The 25040-nt window shown below is 45.5% G+C and overlaps 11 protein-coding genes across 11 annotated transcripts; 6 read left to right on the forward strand and 5 right to left on the reverse strand.

Moving 5' to 3' along the window:
- Window positions 1-502: 502 nt before the first annotated feature.
- K450DRAFT_227241 (uncharacterized protein) lies at window positions 503-3044 on the reverse strand. Its single transcript, XM_051586701.1, has 6 exons — window positions 2662-3044; window positions 2417-2549; window positions 2087-2350; window positions 1834-1991; window positions 1570-1756; window positions 503-1496 (listed from the first exon to the last, which is right to left on the reverse strand). The coding sequence occupies exons 1-6, from the start codon at window positions 2742-2744 to the stop codon at window positions 576-578; spliced, it is 1746 nt and encodes a 581-aa protein (XP_051447455.1). The 5' UTR covers window positions 2745-3044; the 3' UTR covers window positions 503-575.
- A 1266-nt stretch (window positions 3045-4310) lies between these two features.
- Window positions 4311-5517, forward strand: K450DRAFT_227245 (uncharacterized protein). Its single transcript, XM_051586702.1, has one exon. It carries the CDS (start codon window positions 4333-4335, stop codon window positions 5434-5436), a length of 1104 nt encoding a protein of 367 aa, XP_051447456.1. The 5' UTR covers window positions 4311-4332; the 3' UTR covers window positions 5437-5517.
- A 16-nt stretch (window positions 5518-5533) lies between these two features.
- Window positions 5534-7026, forward strand: K450DRAFT_227251 (uncharacterized protein). Its single transcript, XM_051586703.1, has 5 exons — window positions 5534-5780; window positions 5836-5917; window positions 6046-6295; window positions 6362-6586; window positions 6656-7026. The coding sequence occupies exons 1-5, from the start codon at window positions 5578-5580 to the stop codon at window positions 6928-6930; spliced, it is 1035 nt and encodes a 344-aa protein (XP_051447457.1). The 5' UTR covers window positions 5534-5577; the 3' UTR covers window positions 6931-7026.
- Window position 7027: 1 nt separating this feature from the next.
- On the forward strand, window positions 7028-9347 carry K450DRAFT_297821 (uncharacterized protein). Its single transcript, XM_051593673.1, has 6 exons — window positions 7028-7264; window positions 7329-7488; window positions 7559-7877; window positions 7955-8644; window positions 8720-8973; window positions 9039-9347. The coding sequence occupies exons 1-6, from the start codon at window positions 7230-7232 to the stop codon at window positions 9189-9191; spliced, it is 1611 nt and encodes a 536-aa protein (XP_051447458.1). The 5' UTR covers window positions 7028-7229; the 3' UTR covers window positions 9192-9347.
- A 355-nt stretch (window positions 9348-9702) lies between these two features.
- On the forward strand, window positions 9703-9947 carry K450DRAFT_269206 (uncharacterized protein; the record flags this gene model as incomplete). The annotated part of the gene is made up of 2 exons (XM_051592914.1): window positions 9703-9769; window positions 9844-9947. The coding sequence occupies 2 exons, from the start codon at window positions 9703-9705 to the stop codon at window positions 9945-9947; spliced, it is 171 nt and encodes a 56-aa protein (XP_051447459.1).
- Window positions 9948-10336: 389 nt separating this feature from the next.
- On the forward strand, window positions 10337-14629 carry K450DRAFT_227260 (uncharacterized protein). Its single transcript, XM_051586704.1, has one exon. It carries the CDS (start codon window positions 10490-10492, stop codon window positions 14351-14353), a length of 3864 nt encoding a protein of 1287 aa, XP_051447460.1. The 5' UTR covers window positions 10337-10489; the 3' UTR covers window positions 14354-14629.
- On the reverse strand, window positions 14623-15221 carry K450DRAFT_227262 (uncharacterized protein). Its single transcript, XM_051586705.1, has 2 exons — window positions 15183-15221; window positions 14623-15120 (listed from the first exon to the last, which is right to left on the reverse strand). The coding sequence occupies exon 2, from the start codon at window positions 15117-15119 to the stop codon at window positions 14907-14909; it is 213 nt and encodes a 70-aa protein (XP_051447461.1). The 5' UTR covers window position 15120; window positions 15183-15221; the 3' UTR covers window positions 14623-14906.
- On the reverse strand, window positions 15222-16235 carry K450DRAFT_227266 (uncharacterized protein). The gene has a single exon (XM_051586706.1). It carries the CDS (start codon window positions 16130-16132, stop codon window positions 15269-15271), a length of 864 nt encoding a protein of 287 aa, XP_051447462.1. The 5' UTR covers window positions 16133-16235; the 3' UTR covers window positions 15222-15268.
- Window positions 16236-16874: 639 nt separating this feature from the next.
- On the forward strand, window positions 16875-20517 carry K450DRAFT_227267 (uncharacterized protein). The gene is made up of 2 exons (XM_051586707.1): window positions 16875-18267; window positions 18340-20517. Exons 1-2 carry the CDS (start codon window positions 17113-17115, stop codon window positions 20389-20391), a joined length of 3207 nt encoding a protein of 1068 aa, XP_051447463.1. The 5' UTR covers window positions 16875-17112; the 3' UTR covers window positions 20392-20517.
- A 1-nt stretch (window position 20518) lies between these two features.
- K450DRAFT_227272 (uncharacterized protein) lies at window positions 20519-22877 on the reverse strand. Its single transcript, XM_051586708.1, has 8 exons — window positions 22692-22877; window positions 22427-22632; window positions 21989-22357; window positions 21824-21917; window positions 21256-21752; window positions 20982-21169; window positions 20791-20920; window positions 20519-20690 (listed from the first exon to the last, which is right to left on the reverse strand). Exons 1-8 carry the CDS (start codon window positions 22762-22764, stop codon window positions 20577-20579), a joined length of 1671 nt encoding a protein of 556 aa, XP_051447464.1. The 5' UTR covers window positions 22765-22877; the 3' UTR covers window positions 20519-20576.
- A 294-nt stretch (window positions 22878-23171) lies between these two features.
- On the reverse strand, window positions 23172-24799 carry K450DRAFT_227280 (uncharacterized protein). Its single transcript, XM_051586709.1, has 5 exons — window positions 24678-24799; window positions 24208-24563; window positions 24012-24149; window positions 23919-23950; window positions 23172-23846 (listed from the first exon to the last, which is right to left on the reverse strand). The coding sequence occupies exons 1-5, from the start codon at window positions 24793-24795 to the stop codon at window positions 23198-23200; spliced, it is 1293 nt and encodes a 430-aa protein (XP_051447465.1). The 5' UTR covers window positions 24796-24799; the 3' UTR covers window positions 23172-23197.
- Window positions 24800-25040: the final 241 nt, after the last annotated feature.

Genomic DNA, 25040 nt, shown 5'->3' on the forward strand with positions numbered 1-25040 from the left:
ATTTTTTTTTTCGTTACCACGCACCGCATTGCCATTTGTAATAAGTAGTAGTAGGCCTGCCCATTGGCCATATACGGGTCTATTGTTTGGGTGATTGCAGCACCCTACTTAAGATGCCCCCTCCATTGTCAATAGTACAGCTGCTCGAGCATCATAAAGATGATGTTAGTTGGTGAGACAATGATGGTGCACTGTTGCGACTAACAAGTGTCTCATTAAGCCGCCAAGTAGAATCATAAATTCTTAAGAATGGTTGAACGGTGACCTTAGTAGCCTGCATAACAATAAGCCGTAGGCGTGCGCGAATTCAAAATTATGACACATTATGCTCAACACGACTGTTTCCTTTCAAGCCATTTGAACATGAACGAACGAATGTCCATCTTTATAAAGTTTAATACTATGGTATACGATAATGAATCACGATAAATATCCTAATACAGTAATTTGGATTGGCTCGGCAATTTGGGGGTGATCTAGGGGTATCTACATGTACCGCGAATTTTGCGCAGGGAACTTTGTGACGATAGCATAAAGTATAGGTCAAGTTTAGCCTCTACAATTCATTCTAAACTTCAGTCAGATGTACAGTTGAAGCTGAAAAACCACACGGTGCCATTGCGTCCTCCATAGGCAATGCCCAGTTTTGGATCCGCCGACAATCGCATCGACGACAAATTATATCCATCCTGATCTTCATCGTTTTCACGTGCATCCTCTTGCCAGTTCTCGATCCATTCATAGCAGTGATGAGGCGGAGGATAGAGTTGGCTGACATGGCCTGAATCCAGCATGACGATGGCCATATCCCCACTTCGGTTGACGACGACGGCCCGGTTACCAGCTATAGCAACACCGACGACGTGTCGTGTAGTGACTCCGAGTTGCGTGGTTGGGATAGTCTTGGTGAGGGTAATTTTTTTGGAGAAATCAGGCGTAGGCGGGGGTAACGCATTGCCATCCAAATTCTTAATGTATTGGGTTGTTCGCGCCGTACACTCCCACCCAAAGTCATTATAGGAAGAATGTCGCCTTTGTCTTCGCAGACGTTGTTGCTGTGACTTTAACGATGCGTGTTCGGCCGATTTAGGACGAGTTTTTTGACCAATGTCTTTGCTGCTTTTAAAGTGACCGAAAAAGGAGGACATCGATGCAGAAAATGAGAGTAAGTGAGATGACGACGTTCTATTCGGGACACCATGTTCTGGTACACGTGGCGGTGGGGTTGATTGGGATGGCATCGGTTGGATGAATTTTTTGGATGCGAGTGTTGGTTTCCACTCAAAATGGTGGAGTTTTCTTGCTGCGTACGGGGTAGCTACTAGACTGAGACTGCCATCAAAGGCAAGGCATGGTAAACAGCACGCTGGCAAATCAGTGGTAATGGCCCTCATGGTATTGCTTGGTATGTGGAAGACATGGAGAGAACCGTCTACGCTGATAGTGATGACATGATCTCCCGACAGAAATACGCGATGAGCCTGGTTATCAAAAGCCTGTGGATGAATTAGACATGCAAGCTTAATATAAACAAGAAACATCGTTTTTTCATTAATATAAGGTTCGTACCCTGTTTGATATCCGGACACCTTTTCTCCATTCCCAAATAAAAATAGCGGAGGGTTTTCTTCCAGCCAGGACAAAGTGATCACGATCTAACGCAATGGATTCCGGTTCAAAAAGGATGTGGTTGCCGCCTTTCAAGATTTGAATGGGATCACTTGTATTCTTACTGATATCGTAGAACACACATTTTCTTGGATTTCGAAAAAAAAATATAAATGTTAGTGGGGAAAGTTTAAATTTAACACAAATGGACCCAAAATAACTCACGATCCTCGCTGAGCTACAACCAGGACATTGATCTCCGGTAAAATATCCACGCATTTTACATTGGTAGCGCCTTGTGATGATTGACCAAAGTCCCAAGTACGCTTATGATAAAAGTGAGCCCTTTCCTTGTTGTACTCATATAGAATGACCAAGTTATCCTAAGCCATTGGAAAAAAGTGACCCATTCGTTCAATCAGTCGGCGTAACGGGAATTTAGAAGCGAAGGCTGAGCGTCAAAATTTGGTAAACTTACCTCACCAAGGGTGACCAAATAGCGATCCTTTAGTTTTGTGGCAAGGATTCGACCGGTATGCTCATTGAAGGATTGTATCTTTTGAGCATTGCCCGCGCTCCAATTGGCCATGGAGGTTGCTCGACAATACCTTTGATGCCATGTCACGCCGCCGTCGGACACAAACCGATGCAAACCCAGATAGGGATATCGCCACGATAATTCAACATATAACTGTCTCCAAAGAGCCGCGTCGCTAGCAATCCTCCGCCATGATTTGCATACCTAAAAATGGAGAATTTAGCAAGACATTTGCGGTGAAAGCAGGTACAAGTGATAACCAACGCTTACAAGTTGTACTCTTATCAAATCTTTGAAACATAGTAATGCGAAGATAGAGACGGCTGTTTCGTGTGGTAAACAACTTATCAAGTCGTCAGCAGCTTGCTCAGGCACTTCCTTAAGAACCACATCGGGGATGAGACTGCATGCAAAGGGTGAATGGAACAAGGTTAAACTGAGATTCCCAAGCAAAAGCCGGGTAATAATGACTGTCCTATTCGAGACACGCGTTGGCTATGCGGAGAATATCTCACCTTCGCTGGGAAGTCGATAGTAAGCTTAGTCTTTTGAGAGGGTGAATGAGCTTGGTTAAGCGTTTATGTTTTTTGTCCTGCATTCAAAGAGAGAGAGAAAAAGAGAAAAAAGAGAGAAGGAAAAAAAAGGTGAAGAAAAGGGGAAATTGTGGTATGTCCGTCCATGTTGGGTGGCGACACAAGAGTTTATTGCTACTTCAATTTTTGGTATATAAAAATGCCTTCTAGCTCATCGCGTTGCTGAAGCTGTAATTCTTGAATATCCTTCAAATCAAACGTAAAGCTCACTATCCGTGTGCCTCTTTCATAATGTTCTATCAAGAAGTCTTTGTACAAATGGTTGAATTCTGGTAATAAATACAGAAAGATTACAGACAACCGTGGATCTTTTATGGTACTGGCGAGGGAAGGGGCCAAGAAATCGCCTTGAATAAATTCTAATCGATCCAATTTGTCTTGTGGCATGATTCGTTTAGCTAACTCCCATGACTTTTCGATCAGGTAGTCTTCGGTCTCGATCCCAATGGCTCGAGCAGCATTAAATTCTCCTACAGCCGCTGCACAGACTCTACCATCGCCTGAGCCCATGTCCATTATATGATCACTTGGTTGGACATTGACCATGGAAAGGGCTCGGAAGATGCGATGAGCTGACGATGGGCAGTAGGGTGCACAGGTGGTGTCTACACCATCAATATAAGCTGGGAACATATCTTCTTGGTCGTCATGAAAGTCATCGCTTTCTTTGTAGACATCTTCAAACCGCTCCATGGTAGACTGTCAATTCTGTTTGGCCAACACCGACCGAGAAAAAAAAAAAAAATTAATTGTAGCGAGCATTGACTTGCTGGTTGAAACACCGCTGTGTGCACATCACTTTTTGTTAAATTCGCCTTGGTCAGTGGGCTCCTAACCCACTGGGAATAGGAGAGTACTATCGTTTTTAAAATGGAAATCTATGGAAGCAGACGATATGAATTGTCATCTACCAATGGAACCAGCATTATGCTCAATACCGTCCCATCCCTCAACGTTAAGCCGAAAAAGCATGTCAGCATTGAGAACGGCGATGACTCAGAATAAAGGTTTGCAGAAAGAGCATTGGTGAGAGTCTCACGTAATAACAAGGCAAAATAATAATGGTGACTGAAAGCATGCGCGGATTAACAATGTATGTCTCTCTCCAATTGTTATTCTAGGGAAAGATGGGTTCTAGATTCGTACATTATAGAATGCGGTAGGCCCCATAGTTACTATTCTTTTACTTAAGTAGAGTCCATTAAATTCTCGCTGTCATTCACAAGGAGTTTTCGCCGAAAAATTGACTTTCTGACATCGGTTGTGCCTTCAATATAGCTACTTAACATCGCCAAGGTCACTTTGATTATCACTCACTAAACTTTTCCCAGCAATATGTATTCATCATTGAACAAGATATACTAAATGTACAGAGGATTTCGTTCCCACTGTGAAGATAAACACTATGTTGGTGTGGTGACGACGGCTTGAAAGTCAAATTCTTTCACTGCTTACGACTTGGAAGCCCGATCAGGCAAATTAGTGGACCGGGAATTGCGGACCGTGACGACGCTGTCTGTGTATAAAACAAAACAGCCCAGCTACACGTCCTGCCACCTTACTTCTTTATCTTCAGTTTATTGCCCACATACAATGCCACAAGCTCGCTTTTATATATCGCTGATAGGCATACCGCTGGCCGTCATGGTGATGCAACATCTAATGAGCAGTGTGGCACCAGCAGTGGGCGTCACCCAAAAGCTGTGCTCAAACCCAGCTCAAGCTGCTAAGCTTGGAATTCGAACTACCTACACTGGATACGAAGGCATAGACCAAAAATTCCTTTGCTTCATTGTCCCATTTTTCGTTCAATCTCTCTCTACTCCTATCGGCGCTGCAGTGACCGTTGAATTGCTCACTTTGTTCGGTGTTGTACTTGCCTTGTTCTCCATGGAAGGCTCACGTACTCGTACCAGCCGTACGCTCCTTGCTGCTGCTCCTCTTTTCGGCTTACTCTCGAACTTGCTTGGTGTCTCGGTCACCGTCCCTCTCCTCTGGATTCCCTGTTATGAATGGTTCGCAGGCGGCGTGCCGGCTGGCAAGCGGAATGTGGTGCAAGAAAATATCGAGCCCGGTCGAGCAGCCGCCATTATCGTCAGCACGCTTGCTGTGTTTGGCGTTCCAACCGTTCTTATGTTTTTGGATTTACAAAAGTCGACCATCGAAAACGTCATTGCTGGCTGGCAAGTGGCCCCACTGTTTATTTCACCTCTCGCAGCTCTACTGACTCCAGCCTTCCACTGGGTAGCTTTGACTACGCCTCAAACGTCGGGAGACGATAAACTATTCAAGGCTCGGTGGAGGACGATTCAAAGCAAGAGCATGGTGGAGACATCGTATCTGTTCGCCATGGGTGTGGGTACCATCGTACATTACGGAGTCATAGTTCATTCTGGGTTTAATGGTGTTTTCCTTGTGGAAGGACTCTGGAAGCTTGCCCACTTTGCAAGTGACCCTGTGCTGAGCTCAGCTGAAAATTTGAGCACTACGGTGTGTGCTTATTTCTTGTTGATTGACTTGCTGGTGCTATGTGCTGCACTAGCCTTGTTTAGTTTACTGGAAGACGGAGTCCTGGGAACGGCTGTCTACGTTGGAGCTACTGTTGTATTGGGACCAGCTGGAGGTCTGTCTGCTTACCTTGCTTGGCGCGAGAATGGGGTTCAGAACCCTAAGCTCATCGTTGAAAAGTCGGAGTGATTTAATGCTGCTACGGTAGAAAAAAAAAATTCTCTCATTTCCCATTTCGTACGTTAAAATAAACCAAATTTTCAACCAAGATGTTTTGCTGGAAAGTGTTGGTGCTTTCCCCCGTTTGCCCCCAAGAAGCCTTTGTTGGGAATGAATGCCTCCACTAAATCATCACGACAGTCATCGCCGTCACGCCCGCCATTATCGCTGCAACGTCGTTCACCCGCCTACTTTTCCAAAAGATATCAGACTTTGCTTGCTAATCTAAAGAAACACAGTGCCGGTGGTAAAGAACATAGTATACGTCATGCCAGCTGTTCATTCATACAACAAGTAGGCAAGAAACTAGGCTTGTAGGTGGTTTATTTTATGCAGCCTGTTTTTCATGCCCAACCAACCCCACTTTAGTCCGCAGACCACTATTAGTACGGCGCAGGCGCTGTATCACCGATTCTATCTGTTTTATTCAGTACGGGATTATCCACCACAGGTAAACCACTGGATCCACATGTATATCAGCACGACAGAGTTGACGGCCAGATTTTAATGTCTTTCTTTTTTGTATGCTACTTGATTGGCACCGTTCATCCGCTGTTTTCTTTGGGAAAAAAATGACAGGATATCAGCATAACAGCTATTTTTGTGGCATCAAAGATCGAGGAGACGATCAAGAAGCTGCGGGACATTTTTGTAGTGATTCATAGTGTTCGACACCCAGACAGCAAGGAACTTGATCCAGAACAGGTGTCTGAGGATCGACGGAAGAGGATTATTGGCTATGAGAAGGTGATGCTGGAAACGCTGTGCTTCGACTTTCAAATTCGGCACCCTTACGAGATTATGGTCAAATTTGTAAAATACATTCATGGTGAGAAACGTGGGGGTTTACCAAGGCGTGAACATCACGTCGTTTTGCTAACCCGTCTTTTGTCAGCACACCAATCCATTGACGGACGTGTCCTTGCTCGAAGGGCATATATGCTCCTGACCGACAGTTACAAAACACCATTGTGCCTGGAATACCCCGCGCATAGTATTGCGGCAGGCGCTATATGGCTAGCCAACCGGCTGCTCAAGGATGAAGATGACGGTTTCACTGGGTTGGATGAAAGTAGGCCGTGGGATCTTGTGTTCCGGACGCGAATGGAGGATATGGAGGGTGAGTGGCAACGATATATTTAGAACCGTCGGCCCGGTTCCCCATTGGCTAACCTGTATTCTTTCATAGATGTGTGTCATCAAATCCTGGACCTGTATATACAAATTTGCCCTGACGAGGAAATGCATCGATACACGCGAATCAAAATTCAATTGAACCAAGAGTTACAAAGCCGAGGCCCGGACAGATATTTACAAGGTCATCCGGATCCCGAAGGCTTGGGGAGTTCGGTAGTGTCAGATAAGCCAATTGTATATAGTAATAGCACCTTAGACATGGCCAACACCAACCAGCATACAGTTTGCTATCAGTTTGTGAGTATGTCACCTCACGATATCCAATAGAATCGTTGCAGATTTGAATACACTCCGTTGACTGGTCGGTGCTTAGAAATCGTGAGCGATTGAGCTGCAATGAAAGGCGTGTGTATGAGAAGAGTCCAGACAATAGAACTTGGATGTGCATCAATTGAGAACATTCTGTAATCACTCGTATTTAAATGAAATGAAAAAAATCCTATTTCCACGGATTTTTCATACTTTACTCTTCTTTGCAGCGGAAATAGGCGTGTTAGCCAAATAGACTTAAAAACCGCAACCCTTCATTTTTTTTTTCGCACGGTGCTGTTTCTTCTTACTTTGTAATGCTGTCATCTCTATTTAAATCACATTCTCAAAGGTAAGTTAATCACATGCTCCATGCGCTTGCATCCACTCCTATTCTGACTCTATCTCTATTTTAGAGCTCCTCTGAGACCCTACTTGCGGGCTTTCTCCACAAACCTGCCTGTTCTTCAACAAGCTGCTCCTGTTACTCAGGCCAAGGTGGCTACTACCAAGAACTTCATCAATGGAGAGTTCGTTGAATCATCCACTGACAAGTGGATTGAGTTGCGCAACCCTGTAAGTACCTACTGATACTTTTGACCCCCTGCCATCTGTATCTAAAATGTTTATTCATTTAATTTCATAGGCAACTCAAGAGTTGGTGACTCTCGTTCCTGAAACTACCAGAGAGGAATTGGATGCTGCCACCGATGCTGCTGCAAGTGCTTTTAAGCAGTGGAGCCAAACATCTGTTCTCTCTCGTCAGCGCATTATGCTCGATTTGCAATATCTGATCAAACAAAACCATGATCGCATTGCAGAAAACATCGTGGAAGAGCAAGGAAAGACTTTTATTGATGCCAAGGGTGATGTATTCAGAGGATTGCAAGTTGTCGAACAAGCTTGCTCTTTGACCAGCTTGCTTATGGGCGAAAAATTAACGGTGGCCAAGGATATGGAGACATGTAAGGCATCACCTAATCGCAAATAGAGAGTTTTTGGTATTCCGATCATTAATCGGCTCGTCATCATTCAACAACAGATACCTTCCGTGAACCACTTGGTGTGACAGCTGGTATCTGTCCTTTTAACTTCCCTGCCATGATTCCCTTGTGGATGTTCCCTTTGGCTTTGGCTACGGGAAACACCATGGTTTTGAAGCCTTCGGAACGTGATCCCGGCGCTACCATGCTGTTGGCTCAACTTGCTGCCGAAGCCGGTGTACCCAAGGGTGTTCTCAATGTTGTTCATGGTTCCGTTGATACTGTCAATTACATCTGCGATGAGCCCCGTATCAAGGCCATTTCTTTCGTTGGTTCTGACCACGCTGGTAAACACATCTACGACCGCGGTTCCCTCAATGGAAAGCGTGTACAGGCTAACCTTGGTGCCAAGAATCACGGTGTCATCTTGCCTGATGCTAGCAAGCAATCTACCTTGAACGCTATTGCTGGTGCTGCATTTGGTGCCGCTGGTCAGCGCTGCATGGCTCTCAGTACTGCCATTTTCGTTGGTGAAGCTCAAGAGTGGATCCCAGAGTTGATTGAGCGCGCCAAGGCTCTTAAGGTTTCCTATGGTATGGAGCCCGATACGGATGTCGGTCCTTTGATCACTGTACAAGCTAAGGAGCGTGTTGAGCGTTTGATCCAAAGCGGTGTCGACCAAGGTGCTAAGCTTCTCTTGGACGGACGTGGCTACAAGCCTCAGGGTTATGAAAACGGAAACTTTGTTGGTAAGTGGAAGAGGTTGAATTGAACATGGTGTATTTCTTAGCGTGCATAATTGAACTCATTTTGTTGTTCGCTAGGTCCTACTATCATTTCCGATGTCACTACTAACATGGAATGCTACAAGGAGGAAATCTTTGGTCCTGTCCTTGTCTGTCTCAAGGCTGAGACGTTGGATGATGCTATTGAAATCATCAACAACAACCCCTATGGTAACGGTACTGCTGTCTTCACCAACTCTGGCCCTAATGCCCGCAAGTTCCAATACGAGGTCGATGCTGGCCAAGTCGGTATCAACGTTCCTATCCCTGTTCCTGTTCCTCCCTTCTCCTTCGTAAGTCTACTCTTCATATTATTTGTGTAATGGTAATGTATCATGAACTGACTGGTTGATTACAGACTGGTAGCCGAGGCTCTATCTTGGGTGACCTCAACTTCTACGGTAAGACTGGTGTCCAGTTCTATACCAAGCTGAAGACCGTTACTTCTTTGTGGAAGGAAAGCGATGCTGATCACACCCGATCATCCGTTGCCATGCCTACTATGCATTAAGTAAAGAAAAATTGATAATTACGGAAATGAAATATAGCAAATTCGTAGTATATAGCATAGGATAGATGTGTGCATTTGAACGCAATTCATAAGTCAATTGATATTCCCAAAATACATTACGCAAATACAATTGAATATCTATGGAGCATAGAGACGTGTAGGTTTAGAAAAGTCTATCAACATCTATAATAGAATGGCTTCACGTCAAAACCCGAGATATGTTCATGGACGCAATCAAGAACATTATGCCTTTGGCTTATATCTAACTTATATTTAACGCCATGGTTTTCCCATCAAGCTTGATGGTGTCCTGTCTTCTATTCATCTTGCAGTCCAGTTCACCCACGCTGGTTTCAAGAAATCATCATCGGAGTGAAAGCCAATGGTATCCAAGAGAAAATTACAGAGCGGTGCAAGTACGTGACGTCGATTTCAAGGCAGAAGGCCTGCATATCAAAACAAGCATTCTGGCTATCGTTTACTTTTTGTTGTATTACTTTTTGCTCTCAACATGCCAATCGCTCCCATCGCTGGAAAGCTCCGCAAGAGACTCATTCTTGACATCTCTGTCTCCCTTGGTAAGCATACATTGATTTTCCTTCTCTTATCTTCAATTTTAAGCATGTCATTAACCTCCATCCATTCACCAAAGGTCTTGGAATCACCGGAGGTTATGCCTGGTGGAACTTGTATCACATTCCCAACGTCCAGCGTCGCGATGCCTTCTACGCCAAGCTTGAGGCTAACAAGGAATAAGCGCAACCCTCCATTGTAGAAAAAATATTATTTTGTTTTCCTTCAAATGTCCAGTCTTCAACACAATCCTTTTACACCAACTACACCATTGTTGTTTGTCTCTGGGTGCATTTCTGCTGGAGACAACTAGACTTCTCTATATTCAGCAACTACACGCATTGCAGACAATAAAATTTAACTGAACATAACTCTTGCGCGAATCGCTTGAAGTTGGGCAGCCAGAACGAGGGGATGGATTTGAGTAGTTTTCCTGCGTGAAAGAGGATCAAAAGCTTTGTTCATTTGATACAATAGGTCATGACACGCTGTAGATCAGCATTTTAAATCAAAGGACACTTAATTGCATGACGGGATTTTACATAAGATACTGCGTGAATGGAAACGTAAAACGTTGACTGAACCATTTCCCTAGGCAACGCGGCCGAGTTCAATTGTAATGAATTGTTGTATAGCAAACCGATACTAACATAACATGAGGGAGCTGGAGATTGGACTGCTAGAATTGATAATGTTTGGCTCAATTTGTGACAAGACAATGGCTCATGGCTCTTTCCCCAAGAAAGCGGGCCCGCACTGATCCCGCACACGAAAGTGTGCTCACACCATTATCCAAGCCTTATCGAGCGAGCGAGCTGGCAAAGGCTTTAGAACAAGGCGATGAACGTCGGAATGGCCAATGCCGTCAACAGCTCGCCATGTCCAGCGACGAAGAACTGTGGACATTTCTGCGACGCATTCTGCGCAACCTCAAGAACGATCCCGACCAACCCAACAAGCCGGTAATGCCTGCAGGCAAAGTTCTGGAATGTCTCCACTTCGTTATAACTAGTCTTACGCATCGCCCTCTACCGCAACTTGACACTACTGTGTCGGCCGCCCTAGTTCCTACAACCTCCTCGGATTTTCAGACCTTACGCATATGCGTCCGCAACTCCATTCAAAATCTCAAAACAGGCTCCCAAATGGCTCAAGTCTTTGCTCTAAAGTTGCTGTGTGCTTTCCTGGAAGATCAAAAGTCAGCTACATGGAAACATCCTGTTCCAATCAAGTTGATCGTGGATGAGATCCGTCCTACAAATTGTTTGGACTTAATTCTAGAGGCTTTGGCACAAGATACACAAAATGTACAGCATTATGCGCTTAGAGTATTGATGGCCCTTACAAATTATTTTGGAAAGGATATGGTAGAAAAGGATGCATTGTGGACCGTCGCTGCAAGGATTGGCAGTTTGCATGATCTTCTGACCCGGGAAATGAGATTGCCCGAAAGACAAAGGGAAAAGACGTGGTCGGGCAAGTTACACATATCTATGTTGGCCGGTTCGCTGGTACGAAGACTGGTCCAGATCGCCGAGACGTCCAATGCTACCAAGCTACGTCAGTTTGGATCCAGCGTAGCTTTTTCAACCATCTTGAAGGTATGGCCTGTCGTAGTGTGGGAAGGTACCCAGGGAAAGTCTGAGATTCAAGGAATAGATCGACTGATGACTGGACTTTCGAGCGTTGTCTCTAAAATTGCTACGGTGTCTATAGAGGCTACGGACAGGATCCGAAGCGATTCAGGGTTTACCGAATGCTATCACTTTGTTTTACTTAAATACGCTACCATCATGCAATCAACTCCTCAAGTCCTCCTGTCAGATGAATTACCTGCCAAGCGACCTGCATCACCAAATCAAAGAGGTGACTCCATGGTGGCCCTACAGGACACTCTTCATGCTATCTCCAGGATTGTTGTCTCCGTATACGACGCCAAATCAACCGTACGCCTTTCCACCACAGTGATAGAGCAACTCCTTGTCGATACGCTGAATTTCCTAGTCGTCATGCTATGGCATCCTATCGTGCCTGAAGATTTTGATTTCATGAGTCAAAAAGAACGTATACCAGACGATGCTATCACCACATTAGAGGAAGCGATGAAACCAAGCTTTGGGGTCTACGTTCAAAAGAAACCCAATGTCATCAAAACCATGTTGGACATCTTGTTTCGATATTTACAGCTGGTCTACAAGCCTCGCATGAAAGAATTATGTATTCCAGCTGCCATATGTTTAAGACACATTGCTGTCGTAGTGGCTATGGAACCATATGAAGCCTATGAGAGCATCCTTTCACGAGCCCAGCAACTAGCTGCGCTATTGCTGTATTATCCTGAAGGTATAAAATCCTTATCGGAAAACACCTCGTCTTCCGCCAACGCAATTTTCTGGCACCCCATCATTGAACAAGCCAAGGCTGCTCTCCGCGAATTAATAGAATACGACATCAATAGTGTAGTGGATGTGGCGGTACGGTCCAAGACGATAGCAAGGGGAAAGCGAGCACTTCAGTCTTTACTCAGGGCCGCCCGCGTAAGCGAAGCTTGTCCGAAAATTGTAGAAGCCGGCGTGCTTACGATCATTGATCCCTTTTATCCACCTCGACAACCCCAATACATGGATCTGAAGGATGGCCAGCTTCTGTGCAGCTTAATGGCTGAGATACTGTACCAGCTGGCGAAAGACATGGCTCTGGTCAGAGGTAAACTTCGCCAAGAACATCAAGCCATTCCTTGTATTCTCCATATACTGTGTCAATCCATAAGGAAGGCGCAGCAACAAACTACATCTAAGCAAGAACTGGAACGTTTACAACGCAGTTGCCTTCAAGTAGTCACTGCCTTTCGTTTCGACAGAACTGGCCTGCAAGATTGGGTAAGGTACCCCATGAATGAAGAGTTAATGGGCTATATTGAGCAGTTTAGCGAGGCGGCTATCAGCAACCAGTCCGAGCTCTCAGTGACACCCATATTACTCAAGTTGCTCTTTCCCATTGCCCCTGATGAGCAAGGAATTCAGTACAAAATGCAACCAAGGAAGTTATCTGAGGTAACAACGCAATCACAACCCATCCTCCTTGAAGCTCTACTCGCTTTGGAACCCCTCTCACTTCTTCCTACGTCGTTACGACAAATCATGGTGTATCCCAAAGCGCTTCGATGGCTTTCTCAGCTACTGATTGCGGGAAAAGCAGCAGTACTGGAGACGGAGGGTGAGGCATCGACTTCAGCGGAGGAAGCAACCACGTCGTCGATTATCCAGAACAATACCATTGTCAATCAGGTGCTGGAGCAAGTTGCAGAGACGGACCAAGTCGCGTGCCTATCCGACATGGCAAGCGACACTGAGGAGCAGCAGCAGCAGCAGCAGTCGAGTTCAACCGCCGAACCATCTTATCCGTCATCGGATCGAATCACCACCATCTGGGTGCAAGTTCTGTACCAGTGTCTTATACGAGCCATATCGTTCAAGGACAGTCTACAGTGGTTTGTGATTCAAGATTTGTACACTGATCTATTTGGACCATGGCTACTAAGTGGTAACCTACGAGATGAACCTATGGCGTCTCTCATTGCGGCTTTTCGATCGAAAGCCAGGACCGAAACACTACAAGACCTTCTACGGTTTTTCAATTATGCAAAGCACAATGATGAAGCTATACGATTGATGGAATTTACGTCGGTTGCTATCTGTTACGCCATCCCGCCTGCCCCTCTTCGGACGCAGATTTTGGATTTGAATGAAGAAGATCATCTCAACTCGTCCAGTGTGTTTGGTGTGCTATGTCGAATGCTGTTCTGTGATCTTGAGCCTTTGGACGACGTCATGGATTCAGCCAACGAACAAGACCAGGAGACATTTCAGCGACGAACCGCAGCAGGTCAAGCTGTACAGATTTTGATGCTCGATATGGACCCTTGGCAACATGAACTGAAGATTGATCAACTTCCCATTATACCCATTCCACCCGCGGCGGATGAATCGCCAGAGGTGGTATTTCTCAGCACGGAAGACATGGTCACACCTGTCCAAGCTTCCAAAGAGCTGCTCTCGTCTGCATCTGAGACGTTTCGAGCTCTGCTCAGTGATCAATACCGAGAGGCGACGCAAGATACAATTATGCTGCGCGGGGTCAATGGCGATGACTTGACTGCTTTGGTCGACGCCATTCAACGAGCTCAACACCCTGAACCCACCATTGTCTTATCTGACATGGCATGGCGTACCGTCGTTGGGCTCCTACTCATTAGTGACCGCTACGTCGTTGACTCTGTCACCCGAGCTTGTCAGCGCTGGATGCTGGAACGGTTCGCTGACCCCACGCCGCCAGATGATACCTTGGAAGGAGCCATGTTGACGTATCGGCTGTGTCGGGATCCCACCTCCATTTTGCCCGATACAGCTTGGCCCCATAGTATGTTGACCCTTGCCGCCTTGAAGACCATTCTGACCCATATGGTTCGAGTCACGCAAACGGAAGAATTTAGTTCCATGGTAGAGGGCATAGGAGGAATCGAACATATCAACGAGATAGATTCGTTTTGCTCTGCCATGGGCCTATTGCTCGGAGGACAGGCCGTTTGAAACTGTACAAAAATAAAATTTTTCCTGGGCTGACTTGAAACAATTTACTTTGTGCGATATTGTGTACATCTGTATGACCCCATCTGAATACAATGCGTGTACCAAACCATGGTTCACGAGACTGGCTGCTTATACGGTTTTGATGATTCCTCTTGGATGAGACCATGGGATTGATGTTTTTGTCGTCCGCAGATGGTACCTGTTATCACCAGGGGGTCCGTCGACTTGAAACAAATGGCTCCTTCAGGTACATGAACACACAACAATGAAAATTTTTTTAATGTCAAAAATGAAGCAGAGGGATATGGCAATAACACACAAGGGGAGCTAGGTAGGGACGCAAAAATATAAAATAAAAAAAAAATTGGGTGGATGGGGTAAAGAGAAAGGAATAGATTTTTTTTTTTGGAGGTTATTGTTCATACAAAATGCTGGAATCGCATGGGGTGTTATATGAAGGCGTTTTCTCAATCAGAAAACGAAAGGGTATTATGAAAAAGAAGTCAGACCTGCAAAAAAAAGAGAGAGAGTTCATGGAATGGTAAGCCAGCCATTATGGTTTCATGATAGTTCCAAGCTGATTCTTTCGCTTGTACTTTTGACGCTCTTTCTTTGCATTTCGTTTTGGACAATATCGGTATTCAGGGAAAGCTTCCTTATGCGCTTGTTTTTCTTGTTCAGCCAAATCATGCCAGGGTTTCTTTTGTTTATCTGTCAGCTTAGCCCATCGTCTGGATGCTCGTCTGGACAAAGAACGTGAGGACATACTGATGCCATCCAGGCAGGTTAGAATTGATTTGATTTGGGGAAAAAGTCCTGAGCAACTTACTTTGATATTTCGTCAGTGCGTAAAGTAGGGTCTTGTGCTTTGAGAGCTTGGCCGTAATGGCATCTGAACTGTGGAAAGGATTTAGTTTAATACAGCCAGCGGTGCTGGATGGGTGTGAAACTTACGTGAATCCAAGCATTACGCGGTCGCTTAATATGAGCATTCTTATCAATAAACGAGGAACCAGCCTCCTCTTTGAAGTTGATTTTACCCGTACCACTGGTGGCTCGCTTGCGTTTTCCACCATTTTGTTTTACATGTTTAGGCGCTATCACTGCTTCCACCACTTCTTCATCGTCGCTGTCGTCTGACTCTTCGGGGGCAGAATCGTCTTCTCCGTCACTTCCGCTTCCACTGGAGTCGGAATTACTATTGTTGTCGTCGCTTGAAGATCCATTGGTTTCATCTTCTTCAGAAGTACCTGGGTGGGTATTTTCGTGATTGGAGGGGGGTGGAGAGGCATGGTGATAAGGAAGGATTTGTTGTTGATGACGGCCAGGCACAGGAGGTGATCCATTTTGCAATTTGACGGAAGGTGGCAAATAATACCGTTCCTGCTTGACTTCGTACTTTTCATACTTGACAACATGAAATCCCTTCTTCGCAGGTTGTGGTGGGGATGCTTTTGGGGCAGGTCGTCTCAAAGCCGCCTGTGCTTGGACGGAAGCGGGTACAGCGCTTGGATGAGGGGGTCTTCCCATGTCGGGCGATGGCGGTGGTTCTGCTCGGCGGGGAATAGGAATTTTGAGAGTGGTGACGGGTTGAAATGGAGGGCGACGAGATGGCGGTTCATATTTTACATGGTGATCCATAGCAGATGGGGTAGGTGTGGCGGGAGGTTCTTGTGTGGAGATGGGATGCGCGTGGTGAGCATTTTCGGTAGGACTATTGCTTTTGCCATAGTAGCCCTGACCAGCAGATTCCGCAAACGGGTGTGGCTCGAGTAACATTGGAATGGAGCTCGCTTGTAGATGAAGTAGCGGCGAACGAGGAGTGGAAGTTGACTCAAGCGCCTCTATATAATTTTTTTTTTTTTGATTTTGTAGCCACCAGCCAATAACAAAAGAGATCAGTAAAGGGGCACACATCATTCTCTTTTCCTCCATGTCTCTTTGTTCAAAAGCCTTACCTTTGTTCGCTTGCAACCATGGAGGTGGAGGTATTTGCGTATCCATTCAGTGCCAAAAAGTAAAGAAAAGGAAAAAAAGAAAATAATAAAACGTTATTGATTGTCGTTTTTTTTGAATTGGGGCGTTGTCAGCCTCCTTGGATTGCATAAGCTACTTTCCTTTGCTTCAAAGAAGTGTATGGATGAATGCCTTCTTCCTTCCACCATTTTCTTTGGTTGCCTGCTTACTCTTATTTTTTTCCCAGTCTATTCCTTTTGCACTCCCCCAAAGACCATGAATAATATCAAAGCCATAATCAAACTGGGCCATGTGTTGTACGGTGTACAAATGATATTATAAAACTCCTCAATGTGTGTGATTTCCCAGCTCCGCCCGGCGCCGCGGACTTTGGACCTCTCAATAAGCTGGACGACAGGATGAATTCCTTTCCCTCTTGACCCCAGAAGAATAAGAGGCTTCGAGGAAGAACACGAGAGAGAGAAAAAACGACGGCCCCTTTGTCTTCTCTGGAGCGAGAAGGAGGAGGTGGGCTATCAAATCATTGTCTGTGCGACAACCAACTCAAAAACCACTGAAACAATTAACTGGGGTGTCTCGTGACTTTAGTGCAACGACTGCGATGCGGTCTTCTAGGACGTGAAGGCATGTGTGGCCAGTCTCTTGCTTGCTTGGAAGTCTCCAGTTGAAACGGCCAAGGAACCCTCTGCATAAGCAAAGAATGGAATTGCCATATTAGGACCGCTCGTTTAGGCATTCCCGCAGGTCACGTGTCAGACGCTTAACCGACGGATGGAGAATGCATGCATGGTTCAGAGCGATTCATCATGGTAGGATGTTCGCTAATTACGGCAGCCGCTCTGCTTGGCCTGGCCAATGCGGTGTATCAAACCGATAATCAATGCCCACATCGTGTCTACCACGCATTGCATGTGCAACAGTGTCCGCCTATTCATAATACACAAGGTCATCACACCCGATTATTAGATCCAGATTCATTCGACGCTTTGTTTTTGAAGGACGCAGTTATGCCACAATTACAAACCGATCCTCACCCTGTGGAAGCCACTCGGTCGCAGCGTTCTCCTCTGCAAGCTACCAGCTCAACGACTTTCACCTCCGGGACCGAAAAGGTAACCTCTACCTTCCGACCCTTAACCGCTACCACAGAGGCGCCGCCAACACCACAAGAAAGCAAATCTGGAAAGTTGTTGTCGTTTGAAGAGTGGAAGAGGCAGGTTGTACAGCAGGAGGGAGAGGATGTCAATAGGCGACGAAAAATCACTCCACCTGTCAGAAAATCAATGTCTCGTCAACGTCAACAAATTGATAGTATTGATGGTGCGTTTGGAGATGATGTAGGCGCCATGTTTGATAACTCTGAGGATGCACCACCTCAAAATATATTCCGGCAACAGGATCCTTTGCCTTTTGCTTCCAAGCAAAATCCCACCGATCTCGGCAACTCTCCCAACGATCGGCAGTTAAACCCGTCCTCTCCGAATCCTCCACCCAGGAATCAGCAGCAGCATAAACAGCCTCCACCACCTTCACCATACCAACAGCCTATTCTTCCTGCTACCCAACTCGTTCCTCAAAAATCGTCAGGAAAATCAGAAAAAGAATCCATCAATCCTCTCAAAAAGTTGAAAGAGCTTTACAATTATGCTTCCATCGACTGTGCTGCTACTGTCTTACAGGCCAACAAAGGGGCCAAAAATCCCCAATCCATCCTCTATGAGTCAAAAGACCAATACATGTTGAACAAATGCTCTTCGGATAAGTTTGTCATCATTGACCTGTGTGAAAGTATTTTGATTGACAAATTCGTGCTGGCCAACTATGAGTTCTTCTCAAGTACATTCAAGGATTTCCGAGTCTATGTTGCCGATCGCTATCCACCAAAGGAATGGCGATTGCTTGGCCAGTGGCAGGCCAGGAACACCCGCGATTTACAGGTAAAGGGATTTTTTGCGCATTGTTGGCAGGTGCTCAAAATCAAAAAACTTAAAAAATCTCCTTCACTGTAGATTTTCAAGGTGGAAACAGGTCTGGATTGGTATCAATATATTAAGATTGAGTTTTTGTCGCACTATGGCAATGAATATTACTGCCCTCTTAGTTTGTTGCGAGTTCACGGTAACCCCATGATGGAGTATTGGACATTATACGAGAAGCCAACCATCACCGGAGAAGATGAAGAAGACGAGATGCTTAAGGGCATCAGTCCTGATCCTATGGTGGATGAAACCGACTTTTTGTGGCCAGCATTTTCGTCTGTAGACATTGGTGCCAAATTAACCACCCCATCCATACCTACTGTGGAGGATATGCTGATCGCTGAGCGTGAAGCAAAGAGTTTGAAATTGGATAATTTGGTCACAAGTGGACATCTTGATTCTTCCACATCACCTTCAACCCCTGAGTCCTCCTCCAATCAACCCCACATTGCCGATGAAGCTGCTGGTTCGGCTGCCGAAGTTCCCCTTCAGGAAAACACTGTCGCTCACAAAGATGACGCAGATGAAAGTCAACAACATGTCAGCTCAAAGGATGAACCTAACTATATTGCCACAGACCCCGTTCCAAACAAGCCGGCCGACTTGTCAAATTTCCCCATCGTTTCTAAAAGTGAACCAGCAATCAGCTCGACTGCAGCATCAGATAGCTCACAGCTTTCCAATGTTCCCGACGCAAAGTCGTCTGAACCCAGGTTTTCCGAGGAGGAAGGGCCGACTAGCCAGCAATCAACAACTGTGGAGCTCACGGCACCATCTCCAACGGAAGATGCCAGTCCTGCCCCTGTTGCCAGCGACTTCAACATACATACAAATACAGTTGGTAGTCAAACCAAAGCCCCTTTTGGTTATGGGCAAGGAGCCAACATGGAATCCATCTACAAAACCATTATGACCCGTATTCTGAATTTGGAGCAAAACGCTACTTTGTCGCAGCGATATTTGGATGACCAAAATCGTATGCTGAATGAAGTGTTTGAAACGATGGAGGACCGACACCGTGAACAACTTTTGCAACTGGTCGGCCAATTAAATTCAACAGCCAGCTTGAGAATCGATACCATGAAAAGAAGATACGAAAGACTTTATCGTATGACAGCTCGTGAATTGGAGACCACCAGGAACGAAACTGCTAAAGAATTGCAAGAATTGACGGCCAAGCTTCATATTATGGCCGATCAAGTCGTTTTTGAAAAGCGATTGTCCCTCATCCAACTCATTCTATTGATCTCCTTATTTTTGTTCACGGCCGCTAACAAAGGTACCTTGAGTACACTTTCGCCGATTGTTGCCGCTCAAGCCGAAGAACGACAACGTCGGCAATCCATTAGTCATCATCAAAGCTCAGCTTCTCAGACAGACATGGAACGACCGAGATTGCCGCATCAGCCTTCAACCCAAGCGTTGCACACCTCCAAATCGACTGATACAGCGCCAATGGAAGTGACGGAGATACCAGAGTTATCAGAAGCCAAGCGAGAGTTGCAAATCACCAAATCTCATGTGGAGAAGCTCAAGTTAAAACCCACTCGACAATCCACAGCTGAATTACTATCCAAAACAGCCGAATACGACCCACTTAGACACGAACGTTGGGACGTGGATGATGGGAAGATCAGGCTTCACGAAGCAGGCTCACAAAAGACGATGAAACCCACTGAGGCTATACCAGCTCATATAGATACCCCTATCCTCACTGATTCACCTGCTATGCTCTCTGACGCTTGGCCATCTCCCTCCCTACCTCAGGGTACCCACCTTCAACTGGAAGGGGATCTAAGACTATCGCGAGCATCGTCCTTTGTTGATCACTTGGACCTTGCCTATGTGGAAAGTCCCAAGTTGCATAATTCACGACGAGACCGGTGGAAAGAGGTCTCTACCACCCACGACGAAACTCATCATGGGCCGATGGAGCATATAGACGACCCACCGTGTTCTCTCGAGGTTCCTCACGCTTCGTTTCAACTGTCGCCTACCGCACTGTCTGTAAATCCAAGTTTGCAGAATACAGAAGATGATGATGAAGCCACTGTTCCTAATATTGAAAACGACCGTCGATGAAGAGTACTACTAGTCATGATTTTGTTAATTATTACTTCTTGCATTGAAAAAATATATATAACCCAATTGTACGATATTTTAAAATATACTCTTCTCCCACTCCACGCTTGTTTCATCAATAACAGCTTAATGTGTGCGTAATCGTTTTATTTCAATAGATTGTTTCATCATCAGAAGCGCTCGATCTAATTGACCTTCTTTTCTTTGGCATTCCAAAGCCGTTCTCGCAGCACAAACTTCTGTGTCTTGCCTGTGCTTGTTTTCGGCAGTTCAGACACAATGTGGACCGTTTTGGGCATCTGGAGGGAAGAAGAAGTGGACGTTAGGGATGAGAAATGCCTGGATGGGTTCAACCGTAGCGTCTATGGCGCAATGATGGTGGACCCCTCATCAGCTTACCTTGAATCCGGCCAGTTGGCTTTTACAGAAGGAAATCACTTTACCAGCCGTCACGGTTCGACCATGTTTTGGCACAACAAACGCAACTGGATGTTCACCCCACTTCTCGTCCGGGCCAGCCACCACAGCACTGAAATACCAAAAGAGTTAGGATGTCGTTGTATGAGAAATGTCATAGCCATTGCACTCACACTTCAAGCACATCCTCCAAATGCAATATCACAGACTCTATTTCAATGGAGCTGATATTCTCGCCACCGGAAATAACAATGTCTTTGGAGCGATCCTTGATCTCAACAGCTCCATCTGGATGTCTCACGGCGAGATCTCCAGACCAGAAGACGCCGTTTCGGAAAGCTTTTTTGGTTGCCTCAGGGTCCTAAGTGGTCAAGTTGGATGTTGAGCGTTGCCGGAAAGCGAGAAACCTATGTCCGCTTGCCTTCCTTTATATCCCAGCTGTCTTACCTTGTAGTAGTCCTTCATGACAATATTACCCCGGATGGTAACTTCGCCAATGGTTTTGCCATCCATAGGGACTTCCTTGCCGGTCTCTGCATCCATAACACACATTTCGTCCGCCACTATGTCGGCGTACCCTTGTCGAGCCATCATAACATACCGCTCTTCATCAGGAAGGTGGTTGATTTGGATTTGATCGTAGGTTCCAGCTGTAGGGCCGAACGTCTCCGTTAATCCATAGATATGTCGTGCATGAATGTTGAGACCCTCCAGTTCCTTCAGAAGAACACTGGAAGGGGACGAACCACCTGTATGCACAGTGACTTTGCGATGGAGCGGCTTTGCTGCTGGATGATTGACGATTTCTGTCTGCAAAGTGGGTGCACCGTTATATTGTGTTACGCCATCGTAAAGTAAATGATGCCAGATTTGGTCGTAGTCGATTTTACGCAACATGATGTGTGTACCGCCGACCGCCGTCACTGCCCAAGGAAACTGCCAACCTAAGGATGCATCCTAATTGGTCAGTAAGCAAACAGGAGGAAAATACAAGCAATTTGTCTCTTTCACATGCCATTGCAGTGGAACATAGGTAATGTCCACATGTAAACGGTCTCGGCAGACATTTGAGCATGGACACTGAGAGATAGAGCGGATAGATATGCACCCTATATGCGAGAGGTTAGTAGTAGTCTGACTTTCAAAAGGATCAGCCATGCAGGTCGATTCCAGGACATACCCTATAAGCATGACGCACACCCTTAGGTTTACCAGTTGAACCAGACGTATAGCTGAAGCCAAAGACTTCCCTTTCATCTGCCACAAGTTCTAGATCCTGCCAGCGACCGCTTTCTCCCAGCCTCAGCATCTCTTCGTAGGGATCCTTAGCCTCTTCCGTTATGAAAATAACTGGAATATTCAGGTTCGCCGGGATCAAGTGTTTGTATTCGGCATCGATGATAAACAGCTTTGCCTCGGAGTGATGGATAATGTAATTTACTTCCTCGGCATTCAGTCGATAATTAATTGCGGTAATAACCGCTCTAGCTGCTGGAATGGCAAAGTGGGCTTCGAGGATCGGAGGCGTGTTTGGACATAAAATAGCCACCTGCATACATAGGAGCAACCCATGTTAGTGATCTCTGCCGTTTCCTTTTCTTATTCTTCTGGGACTTACCCTTTCGCCTGGTTTGATCTTGTAGTGATTGACCAAAGCGGTTGCAAAGTTCTTAACCCGAAGTGCGAAATCCACGTAGCTATATCGTTTTTGCCCATAGATGATAGCCGTCTTATTCGGATAGATTTGTGCAGAACGGAGGAGAAAATTGACTGGATTAAGTGGAGTATAATCTACTGTTGCAGTTGGAGGTAGCTTCGTTCTGACTGTCGGACGAACATGTGAATATTGGGGTTCATGCAAGTATTGAGAGAGGCATACGTACAGCTGGCTACCGACGTGGTAGGGTGGATGATATTAGTCAACTGATGCAAACGCTTTTGAGCAGTAGAAGCCATGGAAGCTGTTGGAGGAGGGAAAAGGAACAAAAGGGAGTAAATGGAATTCACACGAATTACAGTGGCGAGCGACCTTTAAACCTTAAGGCGGTTATTGGTAAAAATCCCGTGACGTAAGCCAGATCGATTTTCCAGTAACACCATCCAGACAACCTTGAATGCATACAACCTTGAACGTATTGAAAAAATCTGATTTTTCAGATTCATTATCAATTGTAGAAATGGGATGAAGGTATGCATAAGTTGTCAATTTAGCGTATTTGCAAGTTGGGCGGCCGTCAAACGAGTATTTGAGGAAATAACAGAAAAAAACGTTCCATTTTGTATTTCATTGCGAGAATCCTTCTCGCAGGCTATTCTAATGTCATCAAGGGCTGGCTAGCTGGTCATTATATTGGAACCAAATATACATGGTTTTGCTCGAAAATAATTTTTAATAGTATCGGTTGCTTGCATGAACGGAGTCCATTGTGCCTTTAGGCGGGGGAGGTGGGTATTCGTCATCAACGTCCATGGCACAATCATCGTTGTCGTCGTTCAGTGTCGGTTTTGGTTCGGAATGGGTTTTATGAGAATGATGTCGGTCCTCTGTCGTATGTGACCTCGGTTTCGATTCATCTTTGCTTTCCATTTTGCTTCTATGTCGCTCAAGCGCCTCCAGGTTCCAAGACCTAGCCTCTTTCCTAGAGTCCAGTCGGGAGTTAGCGTCTTGCAGTCGTTTGGACTTTGATTTGTGGGGTGCATGGATAGAATCTGCTGCTGATGTGCCTTCGAAAGAATAAGACCTCGGCTTATGGGTTGATTCAGTGGGTCTGTCTGACGTGCTTGGGCGACTTTGAACTTGGCTCATCACCTCCGTTACGCCTGGATTTGATCGTGATGTGGATGGCGCTTGCGCAGTGGACACACTAAGGGCTTTTTTGTGAGTGGTTGATCGTACCTGAGCGTTATCAACTAGCTTTTGTAATTTGTGCTGATCGACACTTCCAAACGCATCAATGTGGTGAACCATGCACTTGTTACATAGGTTTCTATCGTTGGAATACAGTACAACTCTACGATGTTTTTTTCTAGCAAAATATCTATGGCGTACACGTTAAAGAGGATTCCTTCGCTGCACCATCTCCACATAGTACATGAATAATGTCACTCACCGGCAGCAATCTAAAATTCTGTCATCGTTTTCCTGCGAGTTTGCACGAGTTAATCAAGTCCCTCCATTACAATATCTGACTAATGCTACTTACGAAAGCTGAGGTGTCGGAAGATTCTATTACTTGCTGTCCTCGTAGAGCTGGTGATTTGCTTGAGAAAATCTTTTGCAAAAATATGATAGCTCCTTGTGCACGGTCTGCAACTCTTGATCCCGGCGTATCTCTACGGGACTAGCATACAAAACATCAGGGAAAGAATTATTTGATCTCACGCTTCACCAAACATTACCTTCAACAAATCGAGTTCTTCCAGCACAACCCATGGCACTACGACTGTCGCGCAGCATTGCCTCCGTTCGATGCTTGAAATTAATGATTTTAAGTGGTCCTGATGCGAAATCAAAATGTTGGTATCTACGACAATAAACGTTTCTTCTTGAATGGCATTAGCACTAGTAGTGCTGATCAAGGATTCTAGATGCTTTTTAAGATTTCTGCTTGTGGTTATTGATTGCTTGACGTTATCAGCACCCAGTCGATGGGATTTGTATTTCAGAGCAGAGTGTTTGGATTGTGACGGTGAGATATTGGCATATTTACTTTGAGACGATGAATAAGGCGATTGGAGATTTTGCAATCGGGTTGCTGTTACATGGCAATGGTTGGAAAAGTTAAGGAAAAAGGAACTGTCATGTACAGCGGTAAAAGCAGCCTTTTGGATTCGGCATGGCTAGTTTGCTGTTTGAGTGGAGCACTTACCATTCGCAGCGTCGTGAGGATGAGTTGTGATCTCGGTTCGAACATTACGGACAAGATCATTGATCATTCGAATGAACTCGGGTCCGTCCTCGTCCATGTAATCCTCGTCGCCATGCATTGAGTTGATTCAGGTTGAAATAACGGTGGGTTGGCCACCAGTCAAACGGTGCAATTGTAGACTTCAGAACTCCGCACCGATTGTTTGCCAAAAGACGATGGTACCCAATAACTTTTCTAACCATTAGGCACCACGTTACTTACTATAATTGCAAGTCTAGTAGACTATTAGCAAACCAATTAGAGAAAACATTGAAAATTCCTTCTCTGCTATGAACACATATTTCCATGGTTGAATCACTGTGT

The sequence above is a fragment of the Umbelopsis ramanniana genome, assembly GCF_025399195.1.
Source record: "Umbelopsis ramanniana AG unplaced genomic scaffold K450scaffold_9, whole genome shotgun sequence".
Lineage (NCBI taxonomy): Eukaryota > Fungi > Mucoromycota > Umbelopsidomycetes > Umbelopsidales > Umbelopsidaceae > Umbelopsis > Umbelopsis ramanniana.

Bases quoted from the DNA above. Each gene is read 5' to 3' on its own strand.
- K450DRAFT_227241 (XM_051586701.1), bottom strand. From the start codon at position 2,744: ATGCAGGACAAAAAACATAAACGCTTAACCAAGCTCATTCACCCTCTC. The intron at 2,351-2,416 runs GTAAGCGTTGGT...CTCCATTTTTAG, and splicing joins ATTTGATAAGAGTACAACTT to GTATGCAAATCATGGCGGAG. The intron at 1,497-1,569 runs GTACGAACCTTA...ATTCATCCACAG, and splicing joins GTGTCCGGATATCAAACAGG to GCTTTTGATAACCAGGCTCA.
- K450DRAFT_227245 (XM_051586702.1), top strand. From the start codon at position 4,333: ATGCCACAAGCTCGCTTTTATATATCGCTGATAGGCATACCGCTGGCC.
- K450DRAFT_227251 (XM_051586703.1), top strand. From the start codon at position 5,578: ATGAATGCCTCCACTAAATCATCACGACAGTCATCGCCGTCACGCCCG. The intron at 5,918-6,045 runs GTAAACCACTGG...AAAAAATGACAG, and splicing joins TACGGGATTATCCACCACAG to GATATCAGCATAACAGCTAT. The intron at 6,296-6,361 runs GTGAGAAACGTG...GTCTTTTGTCAG, and splicing joins ATTTGTAAAATACATTCATG to CACACCAATCCATTGACGGA.
- K450DRAFT_297821 (XM_051593673.1), top strand. From the start codon at position 7,230: ATGCTGTCATCTCTATTTAAATCACATTCTCAAAG. The intron at 7,489-7,558 runs GTAAGTACCTAC...TTAATTTCATAG, and splicing joins GGATTGAGTTGCGCAACCCT to GCAACTCAAGAGTTGGTGAC. The intron at 8,645-8,719 runs GTAAGTGGAAGA...GTTGTTCGCTAG, and splicing joins TGAAAACGGAAACTTTGTTG to GTCCTACTATCATTTCCGAT.
- K450DRAFT_227260 (XM_051586704.1), top strand. From the start codon at position 10,490: ATGGCTCTTTCCCCAAGAAAGCGGGCCCGCACTGATCCCGCACACGAA.
- K450DRAFT_227262 (XM_051586705.1), bottom strand. From the start codon at position 15,119: ATGTCCTCACGTTCTTTGTCCAGACGAGCATCCAGACGATGGGCTAAG.
- K450DRAFT_227266 (XM_051586706.1), bottom strand. From the start codon at position 16,132: ATGTTACTCGAGCCACACCCGTTTGCGGAATCTGCTGGTCAGGGCTAC.
- K450DRAFT_227267 (XM_051586707.1), top strand. From the start codon at position 17,113: ATGCATGGTTCAGAGCGATTCATCATGGTAGGATGTTCGCTAATTACG. The intron at 18,268-18,339 runs GTAAAGGGATTT...CCTTCACTGTAG, and splicing joins GGAACACCCGCGATTTACAG to ATTTTCAAGGTGGAAACAGG.
- K450DRAFT_227272 (XM_051586708.1), bottom strand. From the start codon at position 22,764: ATGGCTTCTACTGCTCAAAAGCGTTTGCATCAGTTGACTAATATCATC. The intron at 22,633-22,691 runs GTACGTATGCCT...TTCGTCCGACAG, and splicing joins TACCACGTCGGTAGCCAGCT to TCAGAACGAAGCTACCTCCA. The intron at 22,358-22,426 runs GTAAGTCCCAGA...CTATGTATGCAG, and splicing joins AGATCAAACCAGGCGAAAGG to GTGGCTATTTTATGTCCAAA.
- K450DRAFT_227280 (XM_051586709.1), bottom strand. From the start codon at position 24,795: ATGCATGGCGACGAGGATTACATGGACGAGGACGGACCCGAGTTCATT. The intron at 23,951-24,011 runs GTAAGTAGCATT...GCAAACTCGCAG, and splicing joins CTTCCGACACCTCAGCTTTC to GAAAACGATGACAGAATTTT. The intron at 23,847-23,918 runs GTGAGTGACATT...TGTACGCCATAG, and splicing joins AGAATTTTAGATTGCTGCCG to ATATTTTGCTAGAAAAAAAC.